The sequence below is a fragment of the Chaetodon auriga genome, chromosome 11 (genome assembly GCF_051107435.1).
Source record: "Chaetodon auriga isolate fChaAug3 chromosome 11, fChaAug3.hap1, whole genome shotgun sequence".
NCBI lineage: Eukaryota > Metazoa > Chordata > Actinopteri > Chaetodontiformes > Chaetodontidae > Chaetodon > Chaetodon auriga.
This window is the reverse complement of record NC_135084.1, coordinates 3,426,283-3,444,889: the sequence shown is the minus strand read 5'-3', so window position 1 is coordinate 3,444,889 and position 18,607 is coordinate 3,426,283. Positions and strand designations below refer to the sequence as shown.

The 18,607-nt window shown below is 40.4% G+C and overlaps 1 protein-coding gene across 5 annotated transcripts in view; it reads left to right on the top strand.

Moving 5' to 3' along the window:
* hspa12a (heat shock protein 12A) overlaps nucleotides 1-14,843 on the top strand; it is a 55,896-nt gene extending 41,053 nt beyond the window's left edge. For all 5 annotated transcript variants that reach the window (XM_076742797.1, XM_076742798.1, XM_076742796.1 and 2 more), the window contains 3 exons: nucleotides 915-1,173; nucleotides 7,767-7,870; nucleotides 9,094-14,843. In XM_076742797.1, coding sequence (XP_076598912.1) covers nucleotides 915-1,173; nucleotides 7,767-7,870; nucleotides 9,094-9,725 — 995 coding nt within the window. In that variant the 3' untranslated portion in view covers nucleotides 9,726-14,843. The remainder of the gene's footprint in view (nucleotides 1-914; nucleotides 1,174-7,766; nucleotides 7,871-9,093) is intronic.
* Nucleotides 14,844-18,607: the final 3,764 nt, after the last annotated feature.

Genomic DNA, 18,607 nt, shown 5'->3' with positions numbered 1-18,607 from the left:
TTCCATCTGAAACCTCCTGGATGTTGTCTTCAAAATATTGGCAGTATCAAGCCTGTTGGCCAGAAAACACTGAAAATACTCAGATATGCTGCAGGTCACTGTTATAAGAGATAAGATAAGACTTTATTGATCTCACACTGGGGAAATAAAATCATTACAGCCAGCAAGTATTACAGTATGTACACAATGTACAGATTACAAAAATACTAAATGCCCTAAATTGCCCTGCAAAAATATACAACTTAAAAATTGATACAATGATATTGCACCAGATGAAATGGATAATGTGAGCATATATTAGCATATCACTTGGCCTGTTACATTTGAATTGCTGGCAGTAGTCTTGATATTTTCAACAGTGTTTCATACCCCCGTACAGGCATGATATTATGAAACTTCCCCAGTTTCAAAAAGGAGATTCCATCTTCTTCACATAACTTGTTCAGCACAGCGGCTAGACCTTTTTTAAATAAAACTGGAGGAGCTTGACAACAGTGATTAAATGTCTCACAGTAAGGGACCTTGCTGTTGATCAGCTGACTTTGTGCCGTTGTACACACAGACATTGACAGAAGTCCTGTCTGTGCACATGGTGACCAACTTTGTCATCTACTCATTCAAGCCTACATGGTGGAGAAGCACACATCCATCTGTTATGGTCTGCACAGTTTTATCAGCACCCAATTCAGTCAGCCCAAGGAAGTCTGAGGTAGACCCTCCTAATGTGAACAGTATGCAGAGGCGCACTTTGAAACAACTGGTGTCATTGGTGTGATTTCTGATTTGTTGTGCATGTGTACCTGTGGACCTGCTGTGTGCACCTCTGCATACAACACTGTTTCATTCTGTTTTATGCAGCTGAGGTTACACCTTCTTTTTATTTGATTCACAATCATGATATGCTCTTTTTCCAGGTGGTCCCTATGGCTCTCTTGGGATTGACTATGAATTTGAGAAGCTTCTGTGTAAGATCTTTGGCCAGGATTTCATCGACCAATTCAAGATCAAGAGGCCGGCCGCCTGGGTGGACCTGATGATTGCGTTTGAGTCTCGGAAGAGGGCAGCAGCCCCTGACAGAACCAATCCACTCAATATTAACCTGCCCTTTTCCTTCATCGACTACTATAAGAAGTTCAGGGGCCACAGTGTGGAACATGCTCTGCGCAAAAGCAAGTAAGTACATTCTAAAAGATGACCTGTTTGTTTTCTGTTTGTTTAGAAGTAAGAAAATACTGGAAAAGAGAACAGGACCTATTGCACCTTACATCACACACACACACACACACACACACACACACACACACACACACATTTCTGACACTTTTCTTGGTGGTGAGCCTAGCCAAGCATAAAGACTAGTAGCAGGGGGAAACAGCTAGCCTTCCACAAACTTCTCTTGTTGCTGGAGGTTTTGGTCCGTTCCTTCTGGTGTAACTAAGTCAGGTTTTAGGCCTCTTTGTTCACACATGCTTTTTCAGTTTTGCCCACAGATTTTCTAAGGGATTGAGGTCAAGGCTTTGTGAAGGCCACACCGCTACCTTGACTTTGTTGTCCTTAAGCCAGTTTTCCAAAAATTTGGAAGTATGCTTGGGTTCGTTGTCTATTTGGAGACACTCCCTTTTTCCTCCAAACATAACAATGGTTATTATGGGACAGCCATCAGACCAGATGACATTTATACAAAAGTAAGATCTTTGTCCCCATGTGCAGTTGCAAATCGTCGTCTGGCTTCTTTTAGGGCAGTTTAGGAGGAGTGGCTTCTTCCTTGCCGAGCGGCCTTTCAGCAAACGATGTAGGACTTGCTTTACTGTGGATAATAGATACTTTTGTACCTGTTTCTTCCAGCATCTTCACAAAGGTCATTTGCTGCTGTTCTGGGATTGATTTTCTTTTCTATGCCAAGACAGAACATGTGTCCGTCCTGACTGGTATGACTGCTGCATGGTTCCATGGTGTTTATACTTGTATACTTTTGTTTGAACAGATGAGTGCTGTACCTTCAGGCATTTGGAAATTGCTTCCAAGGTTGTGGAGGTCCACAAATATTTTTTCTGAGGTCTTGGTTGATTTCTTTTGATGTGAAGCAAAGAGGCACTGAGGTCAGCAGATGGACTTATTAGTAGTTTAGCTTTTGAAATCATGCTAAAATCGCGCTTTCACACCACAAACAAACCACCAGCAGACCGAGACCCACCTTTTCAAGCAGCCTTGGTCCAGCTGTTTGGTCCACTCCAAGGACCAAAAGGGAGACAATCCAGGTAGATAGCCACATTTCAAGGATTTATTAAAGAGGTGAGCGTACATAAGCCAACTTTATGTCCCTGCGCTGGCGACTGCTGTGGCCAGAGGCGTCATGTTTTTGGTATGTCTGGGTGCATTCATGAACACTAGATCTCAGAAATGCCTTCAGGGAATTTCTTCAGATTTGGCACAAGAATGACTGATTAGAATTTGATCAAAGGTTAGTGTGACCTCACAAAACACATTTTTGGGTGTAACTCAAGAAATCATATCCTAAATATGGCAAAAGGATAAAATGATAAAATTATGATATTTTCTTACCCCAAAGGTTAAAGGTCACCTTCACTGTGACATCATAATGTTCTGCTAAAACTCTTTTCTGGCCCTTATTCAACACGTCTCTCAGGAACAGAAGGGGAGATTGTGACCATGTTTCACGTTTGATCAGACACTGAATTGATGACACTGATCTTGGGTGTTCACCTTGAACCTGCTGATTCTATAGATCTTCTGTGCTGCCAGGTTGAAGATGTGTGTGAAGCAGCCACATTTTATATTTTTTTGGATTTGTAGTTTCTTTGCAGCAACATCCATATTTGAAATGGGACTGCAGAAATTGCCCAAAAATGGCATTTGATTATCCCTTCTAAAAGAAAAAAAAAAAAGAATGAGTTTGAACCATTCGAATATCTATTTTTGCTCATTATCTCCATAAGATGAAGAAACCAATGAGAGGCATACTACTTGTATATTATTACAACATAAACATAAGTTTTTAAAGATTAACACACCTACACATTGCAAATGAAATGAAATGCTTCTTTTTCTCACAATCAAATATTCATTCTCACACGCTGAAATTATTTGTTTACAATTTGAATACATATAAAATTGGAAGCATTGTCCACTGTCAAGACTACAACTTTGTCATGTCAGAATCAGAATCAGCTTTAATGGCCAAGCATGTGAACACATACATTGAATTTGTCTCTGTTTTTTGTTTCTTACAGTAAAATTACATATTAATAGTCATATGATAGCAGTAGTCCTCCACAAGCTAATTGCTCCTGCTGATATTGAGCTTCAGGTGATTTTTTTTTTTTTTTTTTTTTTAGTCTCGACAGAGATCTATAAATTTTCTCCTCATCTAATTTAGTAAGTAAAGTTGCACTTCCACTACTTACATGGATCCTGTATTTCAGAAGTAGGCTGTGCCTCTAATTTAAAGCCACAGGCCAAGTATACAGTATACAAACACAAAATACCAATTGTGTTTTTGAAAAATGATGTTTGTACACATTGAACACTTGAACACTTTGCTGTTAGGTTTGGCAGTTCAAAAGGACCCATATGCCAAACACCATGGCGGCCAGGTTGAAAAACAGAAAGCAAGCTTTAAAAACCAAAACTGAATCCAGACAAACAAAACAGGTAGGCAACAGCAGACTAAACATGTACATTATGTAAAGTGTGAGCATCCTCCTTTTGTAAGCACATTATAGTAGCTTAGAAAGTTTTATTGAATGGTAACATTAATGATAACACAATACTGTATAAACTATAATGAGCTTTAGAAGTGTCAAATGTCATTACCAATGGTACACTGATGGCAGATGTTGTGTCTAAACCATGTTAAACAGAGGCAATTCAAAAAAGCAAGCAAAGAACCATCATTAATTAGCAGACGAAGACATTTTTCTGAGTAGTCCCTGAACGCAACACGCACATAGCAGTTGATATCACGTCTATGCATCATGCCGACGGTCACCGAAACAAAAGACAAAAGTCGATATGAGTGTCACGCTCTCCGAGAGAAATTGAGAAAAGCTTATTTTCTTGTGGAAGTAAAATCAAGTCAGTGTAGCTACATTAGTCTGTGGGGAGGAGCTCACAGTGATGAAAAAGGCCTTGAGAGGCCTCAGTATAGCTCAAAACATGTTAAACTGGATGAGCTGCAAGGACAAATGTGCTTGGATAAATTTCTTCGGGTTTGGGAGCCCAACAAGCAGCTTTCATAAGAACTAATGGCTGAGACGGTGAAACCTTATTTAGAAGGAGAATTTGTTGTTGTTTGTTGCTGCTGTGGAGCTGATAGCACAGACAAAGTACAAGTGTTCCAATGTGTCAGTTTGTCTGGAATAATTCATAGAGATGAAGGAGGAAACTCAGTGACGGCAAATGTGTGATTTGACCTTCATGGTGGACATTACCAAGAACCTCTCAGAGCTCAACCTCAAGCTCCAGCAGCTTCTCAGCTCTCTGCTTTGTGAACTTAAAGCTGGAAAGAGGAAACACTGAACACTTTTCCTGCTCTGCAAGAACAAAAGTCTGAATATGCTGCTGAGTGTGAAAACTCCCTCAGATATTTGGTGACAGGTTTCAGGACATGAAAAGTCAATGAACTGAACATATATGCTGTTCAATGTGGAACCAGCTGATGTGACTGACAACCAACAACTACTGTGAGCAGTAAGCGGTAAAAAAAAATGTCTCTTGGTAAGAGTCAGTTCTGCTCAAGACTGACTGACCCTAACCTGGAAAACCAGCTGGGAGTACCGTCATCATCATCATCATCATCATCATCATCATCATCATCATCATCATCATCACCATCACTACCATCTGACAGCAGACGACTAGCTAAAGAGAAGTAGTTCAGCCATAGCAGAGGTTGGTGTGATACAGGTGTTCAATAATTTAGTCTGGCCCTCAAAGGATGTTATAAAATTTTAAATGGCCCTTGGCATGAAAAAAAGTTCCCCACCCCTGAAGTAGAGTGTCTCACAGTTGATCCAGGTGTGGCAAAATGGTTCCTGGATGCAGAGTTGATGGAGAGATACATTTAAAAAGCAAGGCTGGTGCAAGGCCCAGCACCACTTTCTATGAAACATTGATTTCTTTCTTAACCTCCTGACTTGATAAACGGGCAAAGCCTTCAAACTCAGTGTTAGACAAGGCCCTATTAATGGTCATATAACTTTTCACTCCCAACCATTAGAGTACTATAACAACTGACTCCTGGGACCACCATGGAGTCTAGATTTTAATGGCCCTATCTTATGTCTGTGTGGATTTTCATAATCCCACAGTGAGGGTCATTAAAATATATTTATGTGGCTGAAACTGAAGCTCTCAGTGGCCCCCAGACTCCTCTGACGCCTAACTGGAAATTCTCAGTCTGTCTCATTGCGATGGAAAGCCTTGGGAGGGGCCAACATTAACACAATCACACAGACACATGTGCACCATGCAGGAATCACACACATGGGATCAAAGTAGATGGATACTATGGATTCTTTCTGGATTTATTATTCGACAGACAGACGGCGTTCAGGCACAGAGAGATGTGCTTGTGGGCCTCAGGAGACAGAACTGAAGGAAGTAGCCGATGAAAAATCGATGACAGTGGTCCACACAGAGCCCAGGCTGTCACTGGTCTCTGCTTCTGGTCTTCAAGCTGACAGCGGTTGATCTGAAAATACCGTGTTTCTCCTCATCTATCCACCAGATTCACTTTATGAATGCATTTTAAGCTCTGCAGCTGCACAATTGTACCTCATGATGTGAGACGTTGTGTCATCACATTTATTCGTGCTTTTCATATTTGTTAACGTTTTCTTGATGTTTTCTTGATGCTGATTTTCTTAATGTCACACCTTGGGTCATACCTTGGACCTTGTATTTTTACTTAGATTCTGTGCCCAGTAATTGTGTAAATTGCTCTCGCTCTCAGCTGAAAAGTGTTCTGCAGCTTTTGACCCAAGTGCTGTGTTGCCTTCTCATGCTGATGTTGCTCGTCGTCCGCTCCATCAATACACATTGCTCTGCATTTTTGGATGAAGTGCCTCCTAGTAAAATGAAACTTGTTCTCTCTGTCAATTCATCTCTTTGGCCAATTTACAATCCACCAAGCTCAGCGTCTTTCAGTTTCAGACCAGCGAGGTGCTTACGGTGTTGCTCAGATGCTGTCTTGCAGTGTTTCTCTCTGAATTTGATGTTGTTGTTGTATGTTGCATTGCGAGTGATGTGAAAATGTCCATACTGAGATGCTTCCTTACACTGGCTTCCCATCAAGTTCAGGATTCATTTTGAGGTTCTTGTTTTCATGTATAGAGCACTGCATGGTCAGGCACATGTGTACACGTCTGACCTGCTCCATCCTTGTATCACCAGTACTTCCCTCACGTCTTCTGACCAGGGCTCACTGGTTGTCCCTCACATTCGACTGAAAACAAAAGCTGATGTTGCCTTTTAAGTGGTGACTCTGACACCGTGAACACTCTTCCTATAGACTTACATTCTGTGGTCTGTTGACGCCTTTAAAAAGCAGCTAAAGGCTCATTTATTCAGATTGGACTTCGTCTCCCCTCATGCTGTCTAGTGTTTGTCTGTTGTTGCTTAAGTTTTATTTGTTTCTTGTTACTGTTTTTTGGTACGATACTTTGGTACAGTTTATTTAGCTAAAAATCTGATGCATAAAATAACAGCTACACACCTTATTTTTTACAAGCTAATTAAAGTTAGGAAGGTCCTGGTTAAAACTATTTAGTTTATAAGCTGAGGATGCACTTCCTGCGGCAACTGAATAAGTTTAACCTGCCAAAGACTATGAATGTGCACTTCTATCCCACCATCATACTCACCTCCTCCATCAGCATCTGGTGCACTGCTGCTGCTGCCTGGTACAAGGCCATGTATACAAGGACATGATATCTGCCCACCCTTCAGGACCTTGAGGCGGGCTGTAAGATTGTGGCCAGCAAACTAATAACACTGTAGAGCTAGCTCTCATTAAGGAGAGCAGTGCTGCAACACTAGCTGGCTGACGTAGAGAAAGGATCAGATATTGATCAGCTTCATTTTGTCCAATACTGATCCATTATTTGATCCAATGTTTGAATGAAAATTAAACAAAACTGAGACTGTGCTAAACACAACTTGGTGAACACCAGTATGATAACATTGTTATTGTGAGCATATTAGCATGTTGAGCTTAGCGTTTAGCTCAAAGCACTGCGCTACCTACAGACTCTTTGTCCTGTTGTTTGACTTATGTGGGAAAGTCGTCGGATCAGTGAGGTGAATGAACAAAGCTCACTATGAAAAATGTTAGTTCAAATTCCCAGAGCAATTTAACTATGCTAATACACTAAGATTATGAGAAGGGTTAATAGTCAGGGCCTTCAGATCTCCAGGATTTTTAGCCCAATTGCAATAAACATTGTGTCTGGACTGAAACAGTGCTTCAGATAGCACTGAGCCATGATTCAACAGTGTTGTTTAATGAAAACTATTTGAAGAATTTTTGTGATGTAATAAAAACAGAACAGTTAACTGTACCGAACATTAATTTGATTTTATTCTACGTTTGGTAAACCCTTGCATTATTGTGAATTATATTGGTATTTGAAATGTATTCTCATTAACATTCTAATTCTCATCTCCTCTCTCCTCTCCTCCCTTCCTCTTATCTCTTCCTCCCCTCTCTCCTCTCCACTCTTCCTCTTATCTTGTCTCCTCTCCAGTGTGGATTTTGTAAAATGGTCATCTCAGGGGATGCTGAGGATGAGTCCAGATGCTATGAATCTCCTTTTCAAGCCCACCATAGACCACATCATCCAGCATCTCAGTAAGCACATATCTCTCACCTTTGTGGTCAAACAAGTCTTGTTGCTTCAGATTAAATGGTGTTTGTCATGCTGATGTTACAAAGACTGCTAGTTTTTGTCTTGTGGTGAATCTACAGAAAGCAACAACTGCACAACTTGCAGCATGTGGCTTGTAATCATTGTCTTCACTGTTAAGTAACTATCACAAACTGCATAGTTTCACGACAGATACAAGTGACTGCAGATATAAACAATGTTGATTAGGTCGTTTAAAACTTTCTGAGTGGTGTCTGTTTTCTTTGTATTGTTGTTTTCCTCGGTTTTCTAGAGAGGTTTGGTCTCTCCTTGAAAATATCCACCCTACATTATTCATAGCTTTCTTAACCACAGGAAAGTAGGTCACATTACTTAAGCACGGGTCGGTCTGCTTGGATTCTAACTGGTTTGCTCAGGTTGTAAAACATGTTTGTGACTTTTTTGACTTCCGTTTATGAGGGGAGTAACACGAAAGCAAGTAGAACTTAAGAAATGAGAGTACCAGTATTAAACCACTGGAGTAAGGTCTGAAATGTACTGAATGTCTCAACCTGTTAATGTGTTAATGATTGATACGGCAGCTTTACAGCAGTAAAATGCACCATAATGCAGACTAAGCAACAGCCTTTGTACTTGATACTTTTAAGTTTCTCTTGAACTTAAAATAAGAAAAAGTAGACTCTTTAAAGACATCTGAACTTATATTCTGAATTATTTTGGTGACAGTTTAAGAAAACTGTAAATATTTTTAAAATTTTAATACATATTGGATCTTATTTTCATTATTTTCCGATCGCTACCATCAGTAATGACAAAATTGTACCCAGCAAGTTCAGTGAGTAGAGTAACTGCACCCAGTCTAATTAGTCTGCTTGCCCTGCCAACTAGTGGTGACATGCTTTTTCCACACTCTGCAGTGGTGATGTAGCATGGCACCACAAGCTACATTACAGCTGGGTGTGGTCTCAAGGACAACAAACTACACTTGACCACATTCAGCTGTAATGTAACCTAAAAAACACACAAATAAAATTCAAAGCCAGACAGTAACTACATCCTACAGTAAGTGTTAGACATAAAATTGACGTCAGGATACATCTATGAAGAACAAAAACTTCATTGCATCACTCAGAGCATCATAGTGTATGCACTCCATCCTGTCACTGTCAGTTGTTTTCTTCATTGAAATTCTGTTTTTCTCCACCAGCCGAGCTGTTTGAGAAGCCAGAGGTGAGCGACATTAAGTTCCTGTTCTTAGTGGGAGGTTTTGCTGAATCTCCCCTGCTACAGCAAGCTGTCCAGAATATGCTCCAGGGCCGTAGCCGCATCATCATACCCCATGATGTTGGCCTTACCATTCTGAAAGGGGCTGTGCTGTTCGGCCTGGACCCCAGCGTCATCAAAGTCCGCCGCTCGCCCCTCACGTATGGGGTGGGTGTCCTCAATCGCTTCGTGGAAGGCAAGCACCCTCCAGAGAAGCTGCTGGTGAAGGACGGCACACGCTGGTGCACTGACGTCTTTGACACCTTCATTGCCGCCGACCAGTCTGTGGCGCTGGGTGAGTTGGTAAAGAGGAGCTACACACCGGCCAAGCCCTCCCAGCAGGTTATTGTCATCCATGTCTACTGCTCTGAGAAGGAGAGAGCGGCGTTCATCAGTGAACCCGGCGTCAGGAAGTGTGGGACACTTCGCTTGGATGTGAGCGGGACAGAAAGCACAGCACCACGCCGCGAGATCCAGACGCTCATGCAGTTTGGTGACACAGAGATTCGGGCCATGGCGGTGGATGTGTCCACCGGACGCACCGTTAAAGCTAGCATTGACTTCCTCAGCCATTAAGAAGGGAATAAGAGAGCAAATATTACAAAATAGTTGGAAGCAATGGAAACGGAAACATACAGCTTACACACAGACACACATACACAAACACACAACAAGCTGGGGATATTTACTGGAAAGGGGTTAATGTTAATGAATGTCAAGGTGCAGTTATTGTCAGTTTAAGCTTGGGTGGCAGACAGTTTGAATAAAAGTGATATGCTTGTCCTCGAACCCAGGCTGACATTCAGTTGAATCAATGTTACGACAAGGGGAAGAAAAAGACTGTCTGGATGAGGTCAGTGTGTTCTAGGTCCATCACTTCACTCCGTCCCTGTTCTTTTTTGAGGAGCTCCATCATGTTCACACATTCATAACAAACCCATCTACCCAATATTGAGGCTACAGCTTTGTTGAGGCAGGTTTCAGAGCTCCTGACAGGAAAGATAAAAGTGGTGTTTGATCACTTCTCAGCCTTGATCGACGCGTCTTTCCATGTTTCACTTTCTTAAATGTTTTCTGTTTGATTACAACAGATCATCGCATATCTGTGTACTACAAAACATTCTGTGTGATGAAAGTCTAAAAAGGTCATAATGCCATGTCATCAAGCTTTGGCGGAAGGTCTTAATACTGTTGAAAACTTACATCAGCTCCATCTCACTACAGTTCTGAGACCATGCTGGTGGTTTTGCACGATTCAGCCCTTAAAACATAATGTAAACTATAAATATGTCACGCTGTTGCCGGCTGTTTTTCAAAGCACATCATTTTATTTTCAACTGATTTTCTCCTGTCAGAAAGCTATTAATAACAGGAATCCACTGCAGTGAATGTGCAGTTTTTTTGTTAAAGTTATGTAATCATTGCATGGTAGTGCCCCAACATCTAAAACAGCCAAATCCTAAAAATACAGGGCCAGTTAGGCTAAAGCTACATACAGTTAGCTTCCATTTTTAGCTTGTTCATACTGCGTAACAATTGGCCTAAAAAGCTCCGTCTGGCTGTGTTAAACATTGTGGCTATGGAGATGAGGAAGAAGAGACCAAGAGTTGACTGTGGAGGCAGTGACACAAGCTGGAAACAACATCCACATATTATCCCCTGATAAAGCTGATATGGTTAAGAAGACAGCAATCTCACTCTTCACATCCAGGAGACATAGAGCGACTTTTGCTTTCATTTTAAGTCGTGTTTGTATCCACCAGATGCAGTCCAGTATTCACTTCACTTTTTTCACTTTTTTAGCCCTGTTTTAGTCTCCATCTCCTGCTAAATGCTCCTCTCTGTTCACCAGCAAGTCACGACTAGGGCAGGCAGTGTACAGTATGCTTATCAGAGGTTTTTCACTGGAGACAGCTGCCTGCAGCTGCTGGAAACAAGGCTGATGAGGGCAGTAAGACTGAACCAAACTGTAAAACTGCTGGCAACTGAGCCAAAACAATGAGCTAACAGTTGAGTGACTGATGGTTTGTCTCTATGAATAATCCCTTTGACATTACACACAGTCATTTAAAACATTGTTTATAAAAAACATTGATATTGAGCATTAATATTTGTGATTAATTAGGCTTTATAGTTATATATACATTTTCATTTGTCATACGTGTTAAATTAAAGCCTGTATGGCTGCTAAAAACAAATCAGCTGTGAATGAAGACTGGAAGCCATTGCATTTCTGCAAATTTCTATAATGCTTGTTTAACAAGGCCGGTTATGTTGCACAAGGCTAGAAACATTGTGGACGATCGGAGAAGTGACCGTAGAAATGTGGCCATTCGCTAATTTAGATATAGTCGCTTTTCAAAGGGATGTGTTGGGCATCCTCACTATCAATCCATGTTTCCAAATGACAGTCCATTTTTTCAGTACTGAAGCATAAACAGTTGGAACCATAAATGCACTGATATCCAACCCTATGTGGACAATAGGAAGTCAGTCTAAAAGCTGATGTCATGCTTTGGAGAACAACCGGCAGTAACGCCAAGTGTTTCAGAAATAGGCCATATCAAGCAAAACCACTTTAAGATCCACAGTTAAATCTGAATCCAAGAATGTGAAACATGCTGCAGGCTAAATCTGAAAAGCAAATACTACCATCAAATGCGCTTAATTGTTGCCTTTATTTGTTTATGCTTCTGGTTATTACATGTGGAGAAAATGCCACTTGCCCACTTGAATATTTTGAATACAGGTGTCATAAACAATGAAGTTTATTTCTGTAAATACAGTATTTAAATATTGTACAGATTTTTAGCGTTGTTTCAGCAGCTTTAGAGCTAATGGAGTGCGTGCGTGCGTGCATGGGTGTGTGTGTGTGTGTGTGTGTGCATGTGTGCTTTCACAGGGGCATCTCTCAACATTTTTTTCTCACCAGCCATAGCATGAGAGGCCAAGGCAGGTTTGACTGCTGTCTTCATTCAAAGTGAGAGATTGTATGTTTTGCCTGTTACAGTTTTTTTTTTCTTTTTTTGATTTTTTTTTATTTTGCAATCATAAAAGAAACTTGAATACCTCCGTCCTTAAAAAAAAATGTTGGTTACTTTTGAAATGGTTGCAGTATCTGTGTCCAGCTCCCTTTTCCACCCCACCTGTTCTGTGGGGATTTCATAATGATTTATTCCATATTCATGAAGAAACATTGAGACAATATGTTCATCCTACTGCAAAGAACTTGAGCCATTGAATGCATCAGAAATTGTTGTTTCTGTGTTAAAGACTGAGACACAGTCAGCAATAATCATTGAAGTAAAAAGCCACCTTTCCAGATGATTATGAAACGTTGAAGTTCTGTAGTCTTAATTAACAGAGTGCCTAGAATGAATAAAATGTGATGTCACTCATCCCATCAGAACATACAGCGCATTCCTAGGCCCTCCAACAATATACTTCCTTTATATATGTACTGTAAGAGTGAATTCAGGAGTAAACGCTGAGCATTGCACGGATTCATTGAATGCCTTTTCCACAGTTGAACATGTTTGCGAACATTCTCTTGAAAAAGCTTCACAGGTTGACTTAAAGGGGCATTACCATGACATAATCAACATTTGTAGGCAGCCAGGAGAAACTGCAACAACGTTGGTAGAAGAAATCTGTTGTCCTCGTTCCAGCTTGTGGATGTACTGACCAACATCAGGCAGTGGGCACGTTTGTGTGTGGCTTGTTTAATCCATTGAAAAATGCTTTGTTGGTTCGCATTCAACAGCAGCTGTATAGAACTGGAAGGTGCGACAGCAAATATGATAGCCAGGGGTTCAGTTCCATGAAAGGCCAACAGTGTCAATCAACACTGTAGAAACAGTTCGCTATTGTTCAACAGTGCAAAGGTCACAGTATGCTTGAAAGTAACTCCAAGAACTCTGTCCTTTGTTGGTCTCTGTAGTCTCAATGCAGTGCAATAATTGCACTGTCAGGGAACAGTTTTGGCCGGCGTCTCTCCCAGAAGTCCTTCATGGTGTGACCGGAATAGTTGCAACGCTATAAAACACTGTGTAAAGTGGGCATGATTGTTGGATTTTCTGTTTCGGAAAGTTAAAAAAATTGCTTTTAGACAATCCAACAAGCGCTTTTTAGCATACTGAGGCCATCAGAGTTCACCAAAGCTGAATTCAACGCAAAAGCACTGTGCACATGTACTTTGCCTCCATGAGTGACTGCACTGATTACATAAACGTGTACATTTTGGTCCAAAACTTTGCCGTCCTCAATGCTGGCGTGACCCAGCCCATATGCGTGCTTCAGTGCGTCCCGCTGTGGCCACTACAGTCGGATATTTCCAGTTCAGTGTCACCGTATCCTAACAAAACTCAACAAGGCAGACGTTGTTTACAAGACTTTACACAAGTCTAAGCTAGCGGATTGATGTGGAGCTAGACATCAAACATCCTTTAAAGAAGCAGCATATCAGAGTGTTAATACTGGAAGAACAATAAATCTGTTAGTCGTCAGCTTGTTTGGCTCAAAAAAAGGCCAAGTAAGTGTAGAGTTATTGGTATTGATCAACAACCCCCACAGGCATATTAGGAATTTGTGCTACAGTGTCACCAGGATCTTGATATGTTAATAATAAGGTCTTGCAGCCAGTTTTTAAAGCCATTTTCTTAGATTCTTTATTTGAACTGTGAATCAAGGCTTGCCTCGCTTTTCAGTGTCAGTGTACAAAGTCGCACAAGTTGCTGTCTTCGGCACTCATTCTGCAATGCATGTTTCGCATGTGTCACACGGGAATGACTAAACAAGAACAAGCATCAAACAGCAAGTTGATTGCTATTACTAATACACAAAATCAAGGTTTACCACAAATCGATGGTGATGAGGATGATGACGGTAGTGTTTTCTGGAATAAACTGTGTGCTCTACAGACTTGTCACAGTGTTCAACACTTGGCTGGGCTGTGTGTAACACCCTGCTGCTTTCTGAGCTGATGTACTTGATATTAATGCTTGTAACTGATGGCAGCTCATAACTACCATAGCAGGGCAGCACTTCACATACTTTACTGATAACTAACCTAATAACCTTTTATTCCTGCTACACATTTCTGTACTCACAAAGGATGGATATCAAGTGCAAGAATTTACTAACACCATGTTTCTGTTGTTTCCTTGGTTAGATAATTACAATGTATTTTGTGCAGCCTTGAGTATTATGTGATGCACAGGATGCTGTTATGTAGCAGCTTTATATTTAAAGCAATGATAAAATTATATGAAGACATGTTTAGCTGACATTAGCCTTCTGTTTTCAGCGTGTGAGGCAGCATTTGACATTCCAGTTGAGATGTCAAATTTATAGTCAATCAGTGGTTCAGTGGGATTGATTTGAGGTAGACGTCTAGCAAGCTTGCATCTTGTACAAGTACCTGCTTAACAGTATCTAAAGTATACAATAATTAAGAAACTTTTACAGCTAAAATGATTGAGCTTGTAGTTAGGATAATATCAGCAACACAACGTACACTTTGTTCTTTTAGCTGTTTATTGATGATGCAAAGGAGTTTTCTTTTTGTTTTGTTTTGTTTTTTATCTTGAGTTACTTAAATGTCTTCTCTTGCAATTTTCACACAGTAATGGGTGTATTTTGATCAATGCCAGGTATACACTGTCACCAATAAAATCTTATGTGTATTTCAAAGAACATTCCTTGTGTTGTGTTTTCTGCTCAGTTAACCATCATTTAGTTTGGTCAGGAAGGAGCACTCAGTAATGCTAAATGCATGGCCAGAGACAGGATTTTACAAACACTGTGCTCATGACTCCAAATCCCCCAAATTGACTAGAAATAATGATGTTTTAAAATGTATGCAGTTATTTAAAATTTTGACATGTTTCATTCAGTTAACTGTTCAGCTGTATTGCAAGAATTGTGAATGTATCTCCAAAATGTCAAGTTTTTTATGAGCTAAGAAACACTGTCCTGTTTTCAGCTGTGACAAAATAATTTTCAGACAATCCACCGGGAGTGTAAATGGTAGCCAAAGTAGAAGAATTTTCATTCAGAATCACCAAATTCGAGGCTATGTGACTGCTGACAGGAATTACATTCTGTTGAGGAAATAATGAATCCTGTATTTGTTGTCAAAAACTTGTTACAATTGAATATATTTAGTGTAAACATACTGGATGAGAATGCATGTCCTGGATAAAATATACATCAGTGCAGAAAAAATACAGACATGACCGGAGTGTCCTCAGGAGAAGCTAGTTCTGCTACAGGAATAATGTCTACATTAAAATGGAAATAAAATGAAAATAGAAAAGATGGTGGTCCGTTGCTGTTGAGAGGGTTGGCCATTAAAAAACAATGCAAAAAAAAAGAGAAGATTTCTGCTAGTCTTCGATCTGGACTTCATATTAGATCCCGTTATATGAAAGTCCACAAAAACCACGTGTCCTTTAATCCTCCCTTAATCCTGATTCCGCAATCATTTCAGATCTTTTAGAGGAAAACTGTCAACTGGATTATGGACTGAGTCTGGACAGGTGGAGGAGTCTTTGTGAGGCAACACTGCCACCAAGTGGATTCAATGAGGTATGAGATTCAGACGAAATTGTACGTAAAAGAATATATTATACCAGCACTGGAAAGGAGTATGAGAATGTAAAAGACAGAGAAGAGATTTATTTTTCTGTATAAAATTCACAAGTTTTTGTTGAATTAGTAATAAAATGATTCATTGATTAATGAGTAAGTGCACATAAGTGTATGCAGTGCTATAGGCAGTGTATGAAGGAGTCAAAAACATACAAAACAGCTGAATATGAAATGACCGTATCAGTGGAAGAAATGAAAATATCTCTAAGCCAAAATAAAAGTGCACCATGAACAGGCAACAGTGCTGGTTGACGGAAGCTGACGAACATGAATGTTTGTGTGGATGTTTAGGTGGAGCAAAAGAACAAGAGGAGCAAGGACAGCAGAGGGTGACGCAGGAGTGTTTTACCTGTGTACTCCAAACAGAAATGATGGTGTTACTGACAGAGCACCCAGACCAGTTTTCCTGAAAGGTCATCTTTCTGTGATCTCATCTTTATCCATAAGTCTAAAAATTACATTTCTATTGATGATATACCTACAAACATTTGTGAATATCATATCTGTCAACTCAAATCATTTCTAAATGACTTCAAACATCACCTAAAAAAGTGTCAAATGCTTTGTAAGTCATGAATGTCCAAGAGTAGGCCTGTCAGTGTGCATGTGGAATTGTCTACTGTGTCTGTTTTTACTTTTGTAAACAAACAAACAAACAAACAAAAAAATACCAAATTTACAATAAATGATCCATTATGTCATTTTAAGTGTGATGTTCAGTTTCAGGGGATCTTGTTTGATGTCCTTTTGTCAGCCATATTGGAAACTTTTACCTTTTAAGAAAACACTTGACTGCATCGCTAAAATAATCTCATCTAACATTTCACCAGAACAAAACACATCATTTCATTTTGTCTCTGTGATTGTCAAGAACGTTTTCTAAATAAATAACAGCCTCACTGCAACTTTGAGCGTCACACAACTTTATTTACATTGGCGTCATTGGCATTAGTAGTGTGGGATTACAGGTACACTTTCTCTGTTTTTCCTGCCTGGTTGTTAAATTAGACATCATTTACTATATTACTTCTACTCCTTTGTAGCAGTTACCAATGATGAAGCCAGACATGTCGAAAAGTAGATCTGTGACTGAAGCCTCTAAAGGAAAAACAACCCTCTTTGTTGTTTCTGCTCTGTTTTGTAGGTTACAAAGATACAAGAACAATTTTCCATGAAACTCTGTTTTTTTTTTTCTCTCTCTCTCTCTTTTAGTTCCCCTCAAACACCCCCACCACTGATTCGCCTTGTGGAATATGAAACTAAACACAGGCACTTATTCAGTAACCAGAATACATTTATGCAGTGAGTGTATTATTCTTACAGAAGTGGTGGTAGAGAGCCACTCAACCTTTTACAGGGCAAGGTTGTTTTTAGCTTGGATGTGGTGTGTGTGTGTATGCATGTGTGTGTGTGTAGGGGTTAGGGGAAGGGGGCTGTGGAGACAGGGTGAGAGGGTTAGATAGGTGTGGCCGATTGTGGCCAATTTCCCTCAAATAGCTATGAAGTAGAATAGTTGCTCGGCAATCTGGAGGGACCCAAACTCTCCAAGTGGCTCTTTAGTTGCCAGCTCAGCTGCCCTCCCACATACACGCTCTCTTCCAGTTAATGGCAGGGTTCAGAGCTACATGACTAACCAATGAAATCATGGGACGGTAACAGGGGGCTTGACACACTTTGTGCTTGTTAAAGCTTTACTTGGTTGAAAACAGACAGAATGTAAGTTCATTAGAATTTGTTTGTTTGAATTGAATATTTGTGTAACCTTCTTAAGTGTTCAGGTGTAAAGGTACGCCTGGACACTTAACATACACACACCTCACCCACTCACACACACACACACATGCCGGTGTTGACTGAATGAGGCAGGCTGAGGGGAGCAAAAGACTCGGAACAAAACGCGGCGTGTTCTCACACTGTTGAATGTGGTGTATTCTCAGCACGACTCCACAGAGATGTTTGTGCGTCACAGCAGAAGCAGACAGGATTTACAGCTTCAACAAAACTAGAAATGAACTCAAAGCTGTATTCTAACTAACTTAAGTCTGAGGAGGTAAACAGAAGGGACACAAATAAGTAAAAAGTGAACATGCATTGGCATCATGCATAGATATTTGGATGGACTTTTGAAAATGACTATTTTCATACAGGCAGCATTAAAGGCCCTGTTGTGTAGGATTTGAAAAATGCATAGGTTGAGTCGTCATATCAGTATTAATAAAGCTGATGTGATACTGTAAACAGGCCCTCCCTCGCCCTGTGCTTATGTAAACATGTGTCTTCTTCACTCACACATGTCTCAGCTCTGTCTAATCTCAAGGGTCTTCATACCCACACTTTCAGTCTTGAGCACAGACGTGCACGTTGACACACCGCTTCTGGAAAATGTCAACTTTCAGTTCACGTCCCTCAAACATGACGCACACTTCACTTAATGCAACCGTTTCCTGTTTTATTTTGAAGGTTACTCTCCTCATGTGTCATGGTTTGTCTTACTTCCTGTCTCTTTGTCTTGTCCAGTCTACTTTCTGCGTCACCTGTGATTCATTCGTTTTTCAGCCTCTGTTGTATTCTGTCCATGTTCCATCTTTTAGTCACCTGTGATTGGTTGCTTGTGTTCCTCGTACCATCCCAGCCAGTTCAGTTTTTGTATTTCTCTTTAGTTCTTGGATTGGCCTCAGTCTGCTTCCGTCAGTCTTGTTGCCTGTCTGTTTTGTGGACTGCAATCAGCTTTATTTTCTGAAAGCATGTTTTAATTTCCTTATCTCGTCTGTTTGTCCTGCATTCAGGATCAACCCCTAGTTTCCCTG